The following is an 18,735-nucleotide window of genomic DNA, read 5'->3' on the forward strand; positions in this document are numbered from 1 at the left end:
ATGGTACCCAAACAGCTGTCATCATGCAATTATTCTGTGACACTCAACCATCCCTCCAGTATTGGACCCTTCTAGGAATGTGGCAGGCTGGCTGCCAGGGTATAAGGGATGCACATGTGGCTCACAATACCCCCTCCACAACCCTACCACACCTGAGCAATACATGTATTATGTGAGCTCTGTGTCTGCCATGATCATTATTCAGCATATCATATGGTTGCTTAAACAGAGATTCGGGTGTTGCTAGGGGCTTCCTACAATGTGCTCGCCACATCAAAGTGTTGTCTGAATTCTGCATTACCTCACCTTACAGAGGAGCCTGTGTTTGAAGGAGGCAGTCTAACTACAACAATGCCTAACAGACTAGGATGACTGGGGGAAGGCGAGGAAGTAGCAGAGGTAGGAGGGCCACTTCCAACGCCTTGCAGCAAGCGATGTGAGGCATGTGTTCATTGCTCAGTGATTCCAGTGACCTCATTCCCCTGCTCTGAGAACTCACACAGAGCTCCTCTGCATGAACAGCTCTTCTTACATCCACTCCCTTAATCCTGCATTAAAGAACATTTAAACCATTCAGACAACTTTTATAGTAAAGATGTTCTGACAACACAGGCTGAGAAGAGAAGTGCTGACATCCCAGAATGCAACACATGATGTTCCTGCCATGGCACTGCCGCTCCATGGACTGGGCTTTGTCACTTCCAAAGATTCGTGGGGAAGTGGATGCCAGAAAATGAATGAGGCCTTGAAAATACTTAATTTGAGTATTGCTGAAGAAAGAGACATGCTATTGAAGCTTTGAGTTTTGCACTCACCAGGACAGATGCGAGAATGCCAAATTTCAAAGAGAGCAACAATTTATACTGCATGAGAAAAGGGTGCTGATTGGTTGATGAATTGACTTTGGTTGAGGCATTGCCATGGGGAATGCCCCCATATTTTTTTGTTTAATTCAAAACCTAGTTGAAAAATCTGCTAATGGGTTCTCTACTACCTTACCAGAAAATTTTGACATTTTTTGCATGCAAATGAATTCAATTTGACAAAAATGTTCTAATTTGGAATGAGTTTTTCATGCAGTCAGCAGCGTTTTGCCATCTTTGACAGCAAATGTGATCAAAGGCGCTTGAAGACAAAAGGTGTTCGAAGGCGTCAGAGACATCAAAATTAAGCGTTTGAAGGCATTAAGTGCATTCAGCAACCTGCATTGAAAAACAAAAGGAAATTAATTACTTAAATAATATCCAAATTTATTATTTTTTTTCATTTCGTCCAAAAACATCCTTCAACCGTACATGCATGAGAGCTCCATAAGAATGACCAGATCCATAAAGACCATAAAAACCCAGATCCCCATCAGTTCTTAATTCATTTTATTAATTCATTAATTGCTGTCCTGAAAAGAAAACGTATGGGATGCAGATGATCAGTGTGAATCTTGGTGTCCCTGGTGCCTCTGTTCCATCCTCCTGCCCACGATCTCCTCTGTGTTCCCTGGCGCTTCCCCGCCACCCCCTGGGTCACCTTTCTGCATTCCCTGGTGGTTCCCTACCCCCCCCCCAAACTTCCCCGATCTCTCCTCCTCAACGACACTCTCCTCCCCTTTTTTTAGTTGTGTCTGGTGGATGTGGGGTAGCTAGGGCAGCATTTATTGCCCATCCTTAAATGCCCTTCAGAAGGTGGTGGTGAGTCACCTTATTAAACTGCTGCAGTCTGTGTGGTGTAGGTACACTCACAGTGCTGTTAGGGAGGGAATTCCAGGATTTTGACTCAGTGGCAGTGAAGGAACACCAATATATTTCCAAGTCAGGATGGTAAGTGACTTAGAGGGGAACTTCCAGGTGGTAGTGTTCCCATCTATCTGCTGCCATTGTCCTTCTAGATGGAGGTGATTGTTGGTTTAGAAGGTGCTGTCTAAGGAGCGTTGGTGAATTCCTGCAGTGCACCTTGTAGATGGTACACACTGCTGCTACTGTGCGTCGGTGCTGGAGGGAGTGAATGTTTGTGGATATGGTGCCAATCAAGTGGGCTGCTTTGTCCTGGATGGTGTCAAGCTTCCTGAGTGTTGTTGGAGCTGCACTCTCATCCAGGCAAGTGGGGAGTATTCCATCACACTCCTGACTTGTGCCTTGTAGATGGTCACACTGGCCAATGGTTGTCAGCTTTGTGCTGTTGTTGGCATGTCTACCACAGTTGGTGGAGGTGGAGGCTTCCCGGAAGGTTTTTCCACCTCTGCATCACTTCCCCCAGGCTGTGGTAGCCTCATGCGCAGTAGGTTGGTCTGGCCTTTGAGTAGATTCGGGGACCTGGAATGGAGAAGAGCAGACCTGCTCTGTAAAAAGAGGAGAGAGGTTGGAAATTAAGTGAACATCTGAATGCTGTTTTATGGCCGAACTTCGGGAGGATGCCATTCCAGATGGGTGGGGACCATGGTTGTCTTCACATCTTCTACTGGCTGGAGAAGATCCAGAGTAATGCAGGCATTCCTGCTGAGGAGAGAGGAGGGCTGATTCTGCATGACATACATCACCTCCATGATCTGATTATCGCCGTACTTCAAAGGTTCCTGTATCATTGCCTATGACCGGGAGCCCTGCCCCTGCACTGCAAATTGGGGTGTCCACTGTTTAAACCCAGAGGCCTTAGAGCCATGGTTCCTGGTCAGATAAGACTGCCACCCCGGCAGCTGAATCTAACTTAAAGTTGGTTAGATGGTTGTACATCATGATGCTTGCATTCCAGAATGAAGAGCCGCATTGTCTGATGTCGCCCAACCTAGTGGACGGCTTTTGGGTTGTCTGTGCGGTGCTGGAGTCTCGATTTGCACAGCTAACCAAAAAATGTCCCTTTCTTTGGCAGTGGAAGCCCTGGGCAGTACTCACAGGACATTGGTTTTTCCTGTGAGGGCACTTCTCACCACAGCACTGGCACAGTCGTTCGGCAGGGTAGTTCAGGGATGGCTTATCCTGACTTGGGCGGTCCATGTGTTCCTGTGGCTTAATATGGTGGACTGAGGTGTGGCTCCTGTCTCATGAGAATGGTCCTGTGTTGGTCACTCAGCTCAGAGTCTGACCAGCTGGACAGCCTGTTGAGAGTAAGATCATCATTGGCTTGGAGGAGGTCAGAGAGTGAATTGTCCTCTACCCCCGCCATGATTCTGTCTTGGATGAGTTTGGATTTTAAGTCACCACATTCACACCCTTCTGCCATGTGGAAGGGATAATTGATAAAGGAATTGACAGGCTCCCCAGGCTCCTGGACACTCCTGTTAAATTTGGCACGTTTCAGTATTTTGTTGGATCTCAGGTTGAAGAAAAGGTCAAAAGATTTTAAGATGTCGTCGAATTTAGCTGATGACTCATCTGTGGCTTGCCTTGCGATGATGTCGTCTGCAATTTGCACAATAGAATAAAGTAGTGTACTAACTTGTTCTGCCTCTGATTTTTTTATTTGGTCCTGCAGCATTGCTATACCTCAAAAATCTTTTTCTCCAATTCTGGGACTGATCAAGGCCATGGGTGAAGCCCATTGGAAGTGGGAATGAAGAATTATGATCCACCTTTAAAATTCTTAAAACATAGGTGTAAGATGGCGTTGCAGGTTATTGACGAAGAAGGGATTTTCATGCGCTTCCTGGGTTCGGCGCTAATTTCAAAATGGCAGCGATGCTCTGATGAAGGAGAATCCAAAATGGCTATGGAGTCGGAGGGCTGCTGAGGGATTTCTTGCTCCATGATTGCAGGTTGAGAACGGGTTGCAGGGATGGAATTCTCGCTGGCCAGGAGGCCGAAGAATCATGAGGTACTCGACTTTATGAAAAAAATTTCTCCGTCTCCTTGTTTCTTATTTCCGCTCCGACCTGAACTTGGAGGACGCCGAGTTAGGTTTTGGGCTAGCGATTGAAATTAACAACAACGTTTCTGCCTGATGCAATTAAAGAGAGGATTCGCAGGACTGGCCAGCCTGAAAATTTAAAAGAATTTTCTCTCGCCCTGCAGGCTGGTGGTTCTGCTTGTTTGAAGCTGAACTTCCACAGGGGATTCAGTGGAGTCTCCTGCCGGAGTTTAAACTTCTACCTTCTTCCTGCTTCCACGCTCTCGTGTCTGGAACTTCTTTGGTGAGTTTTCCCAGCATCTTGGCTCCTGGAGTGAGCTTGTTTCAGTGCAGAAAGCTTTGAACGTATCTTTTTCTTTAATTCTTCAGCATTGTAATGAGGATGTGGTTTTTTTAATCCCCTGCTGCCACCATAATGGATCCTACCGCTGGTACCATGATATATTCTGTTGTTGCTCTGCTTGAAGGATACTGCTTGGGGACCATGAAGCGGTCTTGTATAAGTTACAAAAAAGTCTTTATTGGCAAAGCTTAACCATGTACGTATTGACAGTAGGTATGGAGAGGACTCCATACTAGGTGGTACCGTACTCAGTCTTGTGTTAACCCTTTAGGTACCAGATCCTTCTGCTACACTGGGGACCTCAGGAGGAGGCCGAGATGGATCATCCACTTAGCATTTCTGGCTGAAGATGGCTGCAAATGCTTCAGTCTTGTCTTTTGCACTGATGTGCTGGGCTCCACCATCATTGAGGATGGAGATATTTCTGGAGCCTCCTCCTCCTGTTAGTTGTTTAATTGTCCATCACCATTTGTGATTGGATGTGGCAGGTCTGCAAAGCTTAGATCTGATCTGTTGGCTGTGAGATCGCTTGGCTCTGTCAATCGCATGCTGCTTCTGCTGATTGGCATGCAAATAATGCTCTGTTGTAACTTCACCAGGTTGACTACTGTCCTCCTGCCCCTCCCTACCCCCAAAGACACTTTCCTCTCTGCACCCCTGCCCCCCCCCCCCACCCTAAATTGGGCCCACGCTCCCAACCACTCCCCACAGTCTTGGTCCTACTCTCCTTCCCAGTCTCTGGCTTAATCCCCCTCCAGTCTTGGGCTGATCCGCTACCGCTGAACTTCTTGGGCCTGCCCACCGCTGCTGAACTTGAAGGGCTCAGCTTGGCATAGGTGGCATGAAGGGCCATGGGGGTGGTGGGAGGGCATGAAGTAGCATGGGTGGAGCATGGGAATGTGTGACTGTGAGGGGTGAGGGCTGAAGGGCCTTTCTGGTTCTTTTTTAACTGGGATGAAGTCCCACAGCACCGAAGCAGGCCTTTTAAACAACCCGCCTCTGCACTCAGCAGCCCCTGTGGCTGTCTCTGAACTTTCTCCTGGGTCGGCTGGCTCCCACACAATGGAAATCCCATTCTTGCGAGCACTTTCTCTCAAGGCAGGCTGGCCGAGCCGGGAATTTTCCCGACTCCCGCTACCCTCGAGGATGAAAATCAAGGCCACTAACTTTGTTTCTTTCTCCACTGACCTACTGAGTATTTCCAACATTCTCTGGCTTATTTCAGATTTTTGGCATATGCAGTAATTTCCTATTGTGTTGCTGTAACAAGGTGCTCTGTTTGCTGTATCTCGGGGATTAATTAATAGTCAAAAATTAAGTCTCAACAATGTTAGCAATTTAGGAATTTGAGTAGATAACATAAGTTCGGGCAGGCATGATATGAGATATATGCTATTAAAAAAAGTATTAATTCAAAACTTATGTTCATCTCAGCTAATAATATAAAGCTCCATGATCATGGCCATAGATCGCACCAGAAATTGTGAATAATTTAAGTTAATAATCCTATATGCATGGAATGTAGAATAAGATATTTTTATATTTCTTAACTTCCTGTAAGGCTTTCCCTGCTGATGATATAGTATAAATGTACAAATGTCAAAAGCTGCAATTTAGTTTAAAGAAGTGCGACATTAAGAATAAAATGATTAATAGTTTGTATTTTCTTCTAGATAACTTATCAGAGAGATGCAAATGTAGATCGACTGAAGTTGAATCACCCCTCTACAGAGGGAGTCCACAGCGAAGTTAAAGTCAAGCAAGGTACGTTTATGATCAGTTTCATTTTTAAAGTTCAGTATCCTGTCAATTTGCAGTTAAATACACCAACAATGTGACTTAATTTTTAAATTCTATTTTAGATTGTGGGAACTCTGTAAACTTGCATATTCTGAAACAGAAACTTTCAGGTACTTCTACTACTCAATTATCTTAGTTGAGGTTTGTTATGTAAAAAAAGGGAAATTACAGCTCATAACATAAGATAGCAACTAGGTTTAATCGATTAGAACCGTCCATAACTTGGAACCTTCTTCAGAATGAATGGAGGGTCACATCCATAATGATTTAATTTTCTTGTTCTGATGCTGACTGACCTGCTGTGCACTGCTATAATTTGTTACATTCTTGATGGTTTCCTTCTGGAACAGAGTTGAACTGATTTGACTGTGCAATATTGGGGAAAAAGAGTAGGAATCTCTTGGTCAGTTGCAGCTTTTGGATCAGCCCTCCCACTTGAGGTTGAGGGAGTGGCACACTGATTTATGTTCCAAGGTTAATAAAATTCTGTCTAATGTGAGGAAATTTGTGTTCAAGGTTTACCTTCAGCTTCTGTCCTTTTTTTTTTCGTTCATGAGACGTGGGTTTTGTTGGCTAGGGCAGCATTTATTGCCCATCCCTAATTTCCCTTGAGATGGTTGTGGTGAACCGCTGCCTTGAACCGCTGCAGTCCATGTGTTGTCGGTCCATTTACAGTGCTGTTAGGAAGGAAGTTCCAGGATTTTGACCCAGTGACAGTGAAGGAACGACGATATAGTTTCAAGTCAGGACGGTGTGTGGCCAGGCAAGTGGAGAGTAAAAAATATAAAAACAAAAAAACTGCGGATGCTGGAAATCCAAAACAAAAACAGAATTACCTGGAAAAACTCAGCAGGTCTGGCAGCATCGGTGGAGAAGAAAAGAGTTGACGTTTCGAGTCCTCATGACCCTTTGACAGAACTTGAATTCGAGTCCAAGAAGGAGTTGAAATATAAGCTGGTTTAAGGTGTGTGTGTGGGGGGCGGAGAGAGAGAGAGAGAGAGGTGGAGTGGGGGTGTGGTTGTAGGGACAAACAAGCAGTGATAGAAGCAGATCATCAAAAGATGTGACCAACAATAGAACAAAAGAACACATTGGTATTAAAGTTGATGATATTATCTAAACGAATGTGCTAATTAAGAAAGGATGGTAGGGCACTCAGGATATAGCTCTAGTGGGGGTGGGGAGAGCATAAAAGATTTTAAATTATTTAAAAATAATGGAAATAGGTGGGAAAAGAAAAACCTATATAATTTATTGGAAAAAAACAAAAGGAAGGGGGAAGCAGAAAGGGGATGGGGATGGGGGAGGGAGCTCAAGACCTAAAGTTGTTGAATTCAATATTCAGTCCGGAAGGCTGTAAAGTGCCTAGTCGGAAGATGAGGTGTTGTTCCTCCAAGTGGAGAGTATTCGATCACACTCCTGACTTGTGCCTTGTAGATAGTCGACAAACCTTGGGGAGCCAGGAGGTGGCTTACTTGCTGCAGAATTCCTAGTCTCTGACCTGTTCTTGTAGCATTTATTTGGTTTCTGGTCAATGGTAACCCCTAGGTTGTTGATTGTGGAGGCTTCAGTGATGATAATGCATCTTCCTTTGTGCTAGTTATGACTCCAACCAGTGAAGAGTTTTCCCCCTGATTCCCATTGACTCTAGTTTTGCTAGGGCTCTTTGATGCTTCACTCGGTCAAATGCTGCCTTGATGGCAAGGGCAGTCACTCTCGCCTTACCTCGGGAGTTCAGCTTTTTTGTCCATGTTTGGGCCAAGACTGTAATGAGGTCAGAAGCTGAATGGCCCTGGCAGAACCCAAACTGGGTATCAGTGAACAGGTTATTGCTGAATAAGTGCTATGTGATAGCATTGTCGATGACGCCGTTCATCACATTGCTGATGATTGAGAGGAGACTGAAGGGGTGGTAATTGGCTGGGTTGGCTTTGACCTTTCTGTGTACAGCACATACCTGGGCAATTTTCCACAATGCTGGATTGATACCAGCGTTGTGGCTGTACTGGAACAGCTTGGCTAGAGGCATGGCTAGTTCTGAAGCACAAGTCTTCAGTACTATTGCTGGAATGTTGTCAGGGCCCAAAGCTTTTGCAGTATCCAGTGCCTTCAGCTGTTTCTTGATATCACGTGGAGTGAATCGAATTGGCTGAAAACTGGCATCTGTGATGCTGGGGAGCTCAGGAGAAGGCTGAGATGGATCCCCCACTCGGCACTTATGGATAAAGATGCTTGTAAATGCTTCAGCCTTGTCCTTTGTCCTGCGGGGATGAACTCTGACTGACCAGTGTAATTTACAGGGAGGCTAACATGCATCTAAAAGCTAATGCTGTTACCTGGGCATTGCTGCTAACTGGACATACACCCCAATCTCCAATTTCATATTCATTTTTTGTGACTTTTAAGGCTCTGAGCTGGAGTCACCCTCCCAGACTTGATCAGGTCATTGACCCTCTTCCTGTACTGCATGGGAGCACCCACTACTGCTAGCTCCTTGCAATCTTCAGCTCTCTCCGCCTGCCAGCTGGGCGCCTCTTCCGGTGCCTTTGCTGTATGAAGAAACCTGGGTTCCACCCTTGCTGCTGCCATCTCGCAAACACATGAATTGTCAGGGCTCCCTCTCAATGTCCTCTAGTGGTTCTGCCTTTCAACTGATTGTTGGCTGTTTTTAAATATGGGGCGTGCCTGACCTGACCTGGTAATTTCTCGCCCCCATCGCCCGCGCTTTCTAACTGGCTGGCTCCCATGCCTGCCAGCTGTTAATTGACAATGTTGCTCCTTGCCCGTGTCATGATGCCACCTGTTTTATGTCTTGACACCAGGACTTTGTCAATGCCAGCAAAATCTTGCCAACTTCTCCCTTGCTTACTCCTTTTCTCTTTATCAGGCACTTGCTCTATCGTTTTCGGTACTGCTCGATTTCCCTGCCCCACCCCCCCGCAAGGTTTTGTTACCATTCGTATCCTCATTGAAATTTGCAATTCAAATAAGCTTACTATTATTGCTGCCTGAGAACAGTCTGATCATTTCACTATTATTTCAAAAGCTCAAATCTACACGAGGGGCAGAATTTTCCCCCCGTCGGGTGGGAAATTTAGGTGTGGGCCCCGTTCGGGGGTGCGCCGCCATTTTATTTGGGCGGGCCAATTAAGGCCCGCCCAGCGTGACGTCCACACAGAAGCGCTATGCACTCCCTGTATGGGCAGGGGTGAAGTACCCTGAGCCGAGTGCGCTCTTTTGCGCATGCGCACTCATCTCTCTGAGGCTAAGTGCTGCCTCAGGGAGATCGGCTCCACAATACAAAATCTGAAAAATAAGAAAACAAAAATTTCCCTGACATGTCCCCTCATTTGGCACTGTCACATGAGTTGGGACATGTCCATCACTTTTAAATACACTTTAATTACATTTTTAAAAACCTACATGAAACCTCATCCCACCCGTGGATGAGGTTTCATGCTTTTTCTAATGCCCGCCGGGGCTCCTGGCCTGCCCGCCAACCTTAAGGTTGGATGGGCAGGTCCATTAATTAGTTTAACGACTTTGTCAATGGCCTCAATTGGCCATTGACAGGTCGGCGGGAGCACAGCTGATTCTGCTGAGCCCCGCCTACCTGAAAATTGAAATGGGGCGGGGTGACGTCGGGAGTTCCGCCTGACGTCATTCCACTTCATTTACGCATTGGTGAGTAAGCCCCGCCCCCAGCTCGCTGACCGGGAAATCCTGGTCTTGATTTTATTTTCTACATGGATGAATTACTAAATTGATGAGCTCCATCTCAGTCACACAGAAGCACAAGCTTCGACTTGACAAATATAAATCGGAAGAGGTGCTTTAACCTGCATCAGAAATGCAGCAGATGGAGCTGTGTACTTCAGTGTGCTAAATATTCAGAGTGAAGTGCAGTAAAAAACTGAAATGTTTCAAACGTGTGGCAGAAGAGAAATAAAATTGTGGTATTCTTTCCTTTTTGAAGATATCTTCTGCATAATACAGGGGAAAAAATAGAGTGCGTTAAGCTGAGATGCTGAGTAACCTTCTGGTTCAGAAATAGCGTAGGCATTGGTTTGTCCATCTCCTATTCAGTAATCTTGTGTGGGATGAAATAAGGAACAAGTTAGGAACTGGATTATGTCAACGGGGGAGAAAAATCAAGGGCAATATAGAGTGCCACTGAGAAAGAGAAATTTCACCTCCATTTGCAATCCCCAAACTTGGATGGAAAATGGTCTTTTTCTTCTTTCATGCCACTGATTTACATGGGTGAAAAACTGAAGCCCCAGTACAAATCCCTGGGGAACATGACTGATCACAACCAGGGCCAGAAGGAGAAGGAGAGAAATCATGGGCCCTGGTGCTTGTCCTGTTTTTGGCCTTCTTATTCTACCGCACCCCCCCCCCCCCCCCCACCTCCACACCTCCAACCCCTTTTAACCCTCCTCCTCAATCATGATATTTTTCCCCTTTCAAGATATACTGATCAATTCACCAATCACAAAAAGATCCTAGTAAAATGATAACACACATTGTTGGCATCTGGTTACAAATATCACCCAATACATATGCAGCATGGGTCATTAATATTTTTAAGTGTAGCAATGATATAATGCAGTGTTAGTTTGTGTGCGCCCAGTAGGTGATTCCACTATGACTATTAAACAAACAAGCGGGTGCAAATGTCAGCATCATGCAATGTTGTTAATTTGACAGGAAAATATCCCATTAGTTATCTATAACACTATGCAGATGATTTTGGTGACTGCCTCAGTTCTCTTTAACATGTTCTGCACACTGCAGCATATGGGCATGGTGACAGTAAATTCATATTTGGGAGAAACATTCAATGCTTGCAACTCGCGGACACTGCACAAGGTCTTTTCCATTCTGTGGAAGAAGTAGCAGGCTTTCTCCTGCATCGGTGTATGATATTATTCAATATAATTATTTCATAGAAGGGGTGTAATTGGATTCTATGTCGGTAATCTCACAGGGTAGAAAGATCAAATGACTCCTGAGCAACAAAGTGGAATGATTGAACCACATAGGTCTTCACTGTCATAGAAAAGTGTTGAAGCCCTCGGGTATCTCTGTGCAATGCAATCTTTCAGAGGCCAGAGGACAAGGACTGAATGGTTCATAATTGCATCTGTGCTTTCCTGATCAGCAAGTCTGAAGACTCTGCTGCTTCTCACTACCATATATTTTCAATATCTACTATGCAATACAGCTTTATCAAGTTATTTCAACACCTCAAATTACTCACAAAAGCAATAAGATAGTGTGGGATAATAGGTAAGTAGACGAAAGGAGAAGATTGAAGTCAATGGAAATGACCCTTGAGAATCATATGCAGTGTAAGACAGGTTACTAATTCACTATGAGCCCATTATGCACTTCAGGGAATTTCATCCACAAAGCATGCTCACAGTAAACTTCCATTAGCAACAAAGTAAACAAAACTCTAGCCATGATTCCATCCTCTGTTCACAAGATAATTATGGATGGCAAAGGCCATCTAGCCCAGTTCATCTCATCTATCCAGAATGACATACATATTAGGAACTGAAGTAAGCCATTCAGCCCTTCGAACCTGTTCCCCCATTTGATAACCTTGACATTATACTAGTGACTGCAACTCAAAAGTACTCAATTGGCTATAAAGCAATTTGGGACATCATGAAAGATGCTGTATAAATGTAGGTTTTGTCTTTCTTTCATTATGTCTGCATGCAATAGGCAGAGTGACTATAGCAATGGTGAAATTGGAGGCCCAATGCTGATTCTGTAAAAATAATCAATCGCAGAGCAATCAACTGATGTTAGGAAGGTGGCTACAAAGATGTCACTACATTTACAAAACCATTCAACTGCATCTGCCCTGTTCATGCTAATGACATTATCCCCTGGATTTGTCAATCCACCAGCAGCATGGAAGAATTTAGATTGAATGGCTGATCTCAATTTTTCAGATAAGAATGAGATATGGTACAGAAAAATCAGTAAGTTCTTACCTCAAGAACTGGATTGTTTCTAATTTGCAGCCTATCCCCACAGGCCCCGCCCCAAGAGAAATTTTAGTCCCGCAATGTGACCACCCTCTGCTAGATTTTCAACAGGATGATGCAGGGTGAGGTGAACCTAGGATGGAGCAGAGATTTGTATAATTAGATTTCTTTAATTAATCTCTTAGTGGCAAAGGAGGATTTTATTCCTGGACAATAAAATGGGCGATAGTGAGTCAACACCCTGCTTTGCATCAGTCCCAGATTTTAGTTTCTTGCATTTATTTTGATGAGGCCCAAGATTCTTGAGCCTCTGGCACATCAACACACCATGTCACCAGAATTATGCCTATTTTAGGGCATGATGTAAATTTAGACTGCTATTTATATGCTGGTTTAAATTCAAAAGAGAATTTTGAGAACTGTATAGTTTTTGATTTTGTGATATTAAACCTTAAAAGTGACCCCCCCGCCACCTCAGCCCAACCACCACCCCCCCACCACCTCAGCCCAACACCCCCCCCCCCCCACACCCCTATCCCCCCACCATACCGAAGCACCCAATTGGCTCTAAAATGATTACAGGAAGTTCACCTACTAATTTTTCAAGCAGATTTTCAACCTAGACCACTCTCATAAGAGCTGCTGTGAATAGGAACTACTATATCTGCTGTTTCACCTTTGGACAGCTTTGTGGTTTTCTGATGGGCTTCTCAAAAAAATCGGAAGCACAAAGCTGCCCAAAGATTGGAAACAGCCGCGTAGCAACTGTCAGTGAAACTGACCTGAAAGACCAGCTTTTAAAAAAAAAATCGGATTTGTCAGGCTGACAGTTCTAAATCTTTTAAAACCAATCTTCAGTCTTCAGGTCTGATGCTCTGGCTTCTCAGTCTGGATGATGAGAATTCCATTTACAGCAACGAACCCGGGACCCTGTAGTCCCTGAGCCCCTGTGTTTGGCTTTATGTTCTCTAACACTGCCACCATGCCCCGGCTCCCCCCCACCCCCCCCACCTCCATCCTCACCGGCTGCTGGGCCCTGATCACATCCCATCAATCAGAGTACTTTCACATTAAGCCTACTCTCTGTCTCTGTTATTTGTGGATGAGGAGATCTGGATGGGGCACCTGTAAGTATTTGGGCAAAAAGATTACTAACAGGAGGAGTGGGAGGGGTGCGGGTGGCAGAAGGCGCGGGGGCGGGGGTGGGAAGTGTGGTGTGGGTGGCCAGAAATTATGGAGTTAGGATTTGGCAGATCATGGGGAGGGAAGCAAATCAACCTATTGGGCCTGGAGGGAACACACCTGTACTTCATGGTTCACAAGTAGTACTAAAAATATATGATTCAAGATGGATCTGGTCCTTCTTTCTTCCTTTTGCTAGAATTGCAAAACTAGAATCTTTCCTTTTGTATTTCAAGTTCTCTTTTTTTTTTAATTGTAGCATTGCATTCTTTCTCATCTTATTTCAGTTGTTTTTTCCTTTTGACCAGAATATTGCCAGCGGCGTGTCGGAGGCGGGCCCGACGAGCATGCGCCCTGACGTCATCGCGCGTCATTTAGATATTTTGTTCGGCGGGCTCACGCTCGCCAAGCTATCAAAGCCTTATTAAGGCCATTAGGAAAGTAACTTACGCTGCCTGTCCAACCTTAAGGTTGGTGGGCAGGCAAAGAGCCCAAGCGGCCTTCGCGTTTTTCAGGAAATCTCAGCCAAATCCTAACTCCATAATTTCTGGCCACCCACACCACACTTCCCACCCCTGCCCAAATACTTACAGGTGCCCCATCCAGATCTCCTCATCCACAAATAACAGAGACAGAGAGTAGGAGGGGCCCAGTGAAAAACTTCTAAAGTGACGCCCCTGTTCAAGAACGGAGGGAGACAAAAAATAGGAAACTATAGGCCAGTCAACCTAGCATCTGTTATTGGGAAAATGCTAAAGTCCATTATTAAGGAAGGAATAGAAGAACATTTAGAAAAGCTTAACGCAATCAAACAGAGCCAACATGGTTTTGTGAAAGGGAAATCATGTTTGACAAATTTGCTAGAGTTCTTTGAGGATATAACAAGGAGAGTTGTTAAAGGGAAACTGGTAGATGTAGTGTATTTAGATTTCCAGAAGGCATTTGATAAGGTGCTACCTTAATGCACAAGAAAGGAGCTCACGGTATTCGGGTAATGTTTTAGCATGGAGTGAGGATTGGTTAACACACAGAAGATTGAGAGTCGGAAATAATGGGTCTTTTTCAGGTTGGAAAGACACAACTAGTGGAGTGCCACAAGAATCAGTCCTAGGGTCTCAAATATTTACTATCTATATTACTGACTTGGAGGAGGGGCAGAGTGTAATGTACCCAAATTTGCTGCTGATACAAAAATAAGTGGGAAGGCATGAGTGATGAGGACATAAGGAAACATCAAGAGGATTATAGATAGATTAAATGAATGGGCAAAAGAGTGGCAGATGAACTTTAATGTAGGAAAGTGTGAGGTCATGCACTTTGGTAGGAAGAATCAAAAAGCAGACTATTATTTAAATGGCAAGTGCAGCACAGAGGGATTTGGGTGTCCTTGTGCATGAAACTCAAAAAGTTAGCGTGCAGGTGCAGCAGGTAACTAAGAAGGCAAATGGAATTTTGGCCTGTATTGTTAAGGGGTTGGAGTTTAAAAATAGGGAATTCTTGTTACAATTGTGCAGGGTGTTGGTGAGGCTGCACCTGGAGTACTGTGTACAGTTTTGGTCCCCATATTTAAGAAAGAATATACTGGCATTGGAGGCAGTTCAAAAGAGATTCACTAGGATTCCTGGGATGAAGGAGATGACTTTTCAAGAATGGCTAAACAGGTTAGGCCTTTATTCATTAGAGCTTGGAATAATGAGGGGTGATCGTATTGAATCGTACAAGATTCCGAGGGGGCTTGACAGGGTAGATGTTGAGAAGATGTTTCCACTAGTGGGGGAATCTCGCACTAGGGGACATAGTTACAGAATAAGGGGACACTCATTTAAAACCGAGATGCAAAGGAATTTCTTCTCTCTGAGGGGAGTGAATGTCTGGAACTCTCTACCTCAGAGAGTCTTGGAGGCTAGATCACTGAAAGTATTTAAAGAGGAGGGAGATAGTTTTTTGAAATATCGGGGGTTGAGGGCTATGAGGAACTGGCACGAAAGGGGAGTTGAGGCCTGGGGTGGATCAGCCATGATCTTATTGAAAGGCAGGGCAGGTTTGAGGGGCCGAATGGCCTACTCCTGCTCCTATTTCTTATGTTCCCCCTTATGTTGCGCAGTGTCTGTAGTTTGGCTTCTGGATCAATAATCCTGATTCGGAATTTCTCTAGCTGCTTACACTTCCTGCAGACATGTTTGTCCTGGATTGCCTTGGCATCCAAAAGCTCCCACATTCCACAACTAGAACATAACACCTGTGCTGCCATTGTTAGTTAGTTATTTAGTTAACTCAATTACTTTTTTAATTAACTTAGAGTAATTCCTATGTATGCTACAATTTACTGTGCTTATTAAATACTAGTACCACTGACAACTAAAAGATACATGTTTCTGAACTACACAGGTATGTGTTTTAGGTGTTTACTTTAATTATTTTATTTAAAATTTATAGATCTACCTTAGCTCCTGTATCCTAAGCTGGCTATTAACACATTGTCCTTAACACTAAGTACTTAGCAGCCAATCAGCTTACTATCGACTTACAAACATACTGTGCATATACTATTTTAAACCCTAGGAACAGAATAAACTGTAACCATTGACTAGGTACTCACCAAACAGCTAACTTCTCCAACCAGTGAAATTGGTTCTTTGCTGTGATGTCTCTATTTATTTCCTCGAGCTGTTTTCAATCTCCTGACTGCTTCTCCACTCGCGCTGTTTTCAGATTCCCGCCTACCTCCCCTCTCCTAAATATAATTTCGCTCAGACTTGCTGAAACCTGTGTTTAATTAACCATTTTTGAGCACATTTCCTTGTAACTGGCTTTAGGGTGGCATTGATAGAGGTGTAAGAAATGATGTGAGAAATCATGGCATCAGGTCAAACATGGGCAAGGAAACCTCCTGCTAATTACCACGTACCATTCCCCCTTTCAGCTGATAAATCAGTACTTCTCCATGTTGAACACCATTTGGAGAAGTACTGAGGGTGAAGCTACAACACAGGACTACTTGCATGCCAAACAGCATTAGCAGCAAGTGATAGACAGAGCTAAGCGATTCCAGAAGCAATGGATTAGATCGAAGCTCTGCAGTCCTGCTACAATTAAACAATTCACTGGAGGAGGAGGCTTCGCAAATATTCTCATTCTCAATTATGGTGGAGCCCAGCACATCAGTGCAAAAAGTAAGGCTGAAGCATTTTCAGCAATCTTCAGCCATAAGTGCCAAATGGATGATCCATTTCGCTCTTCTCCAGAGGCCCCCAACATCTTCAGCCTATTCGATTCACTCCACATGATATCAAGGAATGGCTGAAGGCACTGGATACTGCAAAGGCTATGGGTCCTGACGATATTCCAGCAATAATACTGAAAACTTGTGCTCCAGAACGTGCTACGCCCCTAGCCAAGCTTTTCCAGTACAGCTACAACACTTGTATCTACCCGACTATGTGGAAAATTGCACAGGTATGTCATGTGGACAAGAAGCAGGACAAGTCCAACCCGGCCAATTGCTGGCCCATCAGCCTACTCTCGATCATCAGTAAAATGATGGAAAGGGTCATCAACAGTGCTATCAAGTGGCATTTGATTAGCCATAACCTGCTCATTGACACCAATTTGGGCTCAGCCAGGACCGTTCAGCTCCTGACCTCATTACAGCCTTAGTTCAAAGATTGAACTCCAGATGTGAGGTGAGAGTGACTGCCCTTGACATCAAAGCAGCATTTGACCAAGTGTAGCATCAAGGAGCCCTAGCAAAACTGGAGTCAGTGGGAATCAGGGGGGAAATCTCTCCACTGGTTGGATTCATACCTAGCATAAAAGAAGATGGTTGTGGTTGTTGGAGGTCAATCATCTCAGTTACAGGACATCACTGCAGGAGTTCCTTAGGGTAATGCCCTCGGCCCAACCATCTTCAGCTGCTTCATCAATGACTTTCCTTCCATCATAAGGTCAGAAGTGGGGATGTTCGTTGCTGATTGCACAATGTTCAGCACCATTCGTGATTCCTCAGATGCTAAAGCAGTCCATGTCCAAGTGCAGCAGGACCTGGATAATATCCAGGCTTGGGCTGACAAGTGGCAAGTAACATTTATGCCACACAAGTGCCAGGCAATAACCATTTCCAACAAGACAAAATCTAACCATCGTCCCTTGACATTTAATGGCATTACCATTGTTGAATCCCCCACTACCAACTTCCTGGGGGTTACCATTGGCCAGAAACTGAACCGGACTAGCCATATAAATACTGTGGCTACAAGAGCAGGTCAGCTTCTAGGAATCCTGTGGCGAGTAACTCACCTCCTGACTCCCCAAAGCCTGTCCACGATCTAAAAGACACAGATCAGGGGTGTGATGGAATATCCTCCACTTGCCTGATATCTTAATTGTTCAACTTTGTCATTTTCCTTATTGCAGAGTTTGAGTATTAATTTTAAAACTGCTTCAGTTTTAGGAGTTTCTTTGGATCCTACACTACAGATTTTAACAACTAAACAAACTGCAAAGAATAGATTTGTTTTACTATTTTTTAAAATTAAATGTTTTTCTTGTATATTTCCCTGTGCCACATGAAACTAGAACTCTTTTTTTACATTATACGCTTTCATTGTTCAACATGTCCAAGAACAGGGGCATATGGACAATGCATTGATGAAAACTTAGCTCCTAAAACATGACTTGAATAGATTTTTGCTGAATGTTCCTGTTGTTGACATACAAGACTTGGGCTTTGATTTTCATGCCTCTGTATGAGTTGGGACAGAGGCAGAAGGACTTTAAAAATGTGGACAGAACCAGATGCCAGGATTCCTGCCCCCATTCCCACATCTAACAATTTTTGCTGGTGTAAAATAAGGGTGCGATAGCGAACCTGCACACACCACTCCTGACCTTGCTGCCTCCATTGCAATTTCTCACTGCATTTTGTTGGAGTCTGGCCATTTTTTTTTATTCATTCACGGAATGTGAGCTGTGCTGGCTGGGCCAGCATTAATTGTCCATTCCTCTTTGCCCTTGAGAAGGAGACATGGTTCACGACACCTCAGAGGAGTCGTGAACCGCAGGGGAACCCTAGTTTCGTGTTGGGAACCAAAAGTAAAACAACCATTCAAAATTCCCTTTGAACAACATTGTGCCCCCCCCCCCCCCCCCGCTTCCCTTCTCATAAAGCTGTCAATCAACCACTGGCAGTGAAGGTCCCATTGAGGAAATTTTCAACACACTTCATAACGAGGCCCTTTGGAAACATAGACATCTGGCCATCTTCTTAAACTGCTTTTGTTGATGTAGTTGCTAGATGACCTCATTATGAATGCTTGGCTGAGCTTCAAGAATGGTTAAAGGACTCCGCTCATTTGAGGTCTATTTATTCAGTTGCAAAGGGGAGTGCTTTCTTTATGCGATTGACATCTTTATTATCTTGTAATAACCTGATATTTCTTTGAAGAGGGTTTTCAATGCCTGTCTGTTTATTTGAACAAGATTTAAGAGGTGTGAAGTAGATAGAAGGTTTTCTCAAAGGGGCTTTCACTGCTTATGTTTGTTTGACAGCTTTATGAGGAGGTAAGAGTGGCA

The 18,735-nt window shown here is 44.3% G+C and overlaps 1 protein-coding gene across 2 annotated transcripts in view; it reads left to right on the forward strand.

Annotated features, from left to right (window-relative positions):
• arhgef28a (Rho guanine nucleotide exchange factor (GEF) 28a) overlaps positions 1-18,735 on the forward strand; it is a 535,445-nt gene that overhangs the window by 126,153 nt on the left and 390,557 nt on the right. For both annotated transcript variants that reach the window (XM_041186008.1, XM_041186009.1), the window contains exon 7: positions 5,851-5,941. In XM_041186008.1, the coding sequence (XP_041041942.1) occupies positions 5,851-5,941 (91 nt within the window). The remainder of the gene's footprint in view (positions 1-5,850; positions 5,942-18,735) is intronic.

The sequence above is a fragment of the Carcharodon carcharias genome, chromosome 4 (genome assembly GCF_017639515.1).
Source record: "Carcharodon carcharias isolate sCarCar2 chromosome 4, sCarCar2.pri, whole genome shotgun sequence".
Classification (NCBI taxonomy): domain Eukaryota; kingdom Metazoa; phylum Chordata; class Chondrichthyes; order Lamniformes; family Lamnidae; genus Carcharodon; species Carcharodon carcharias.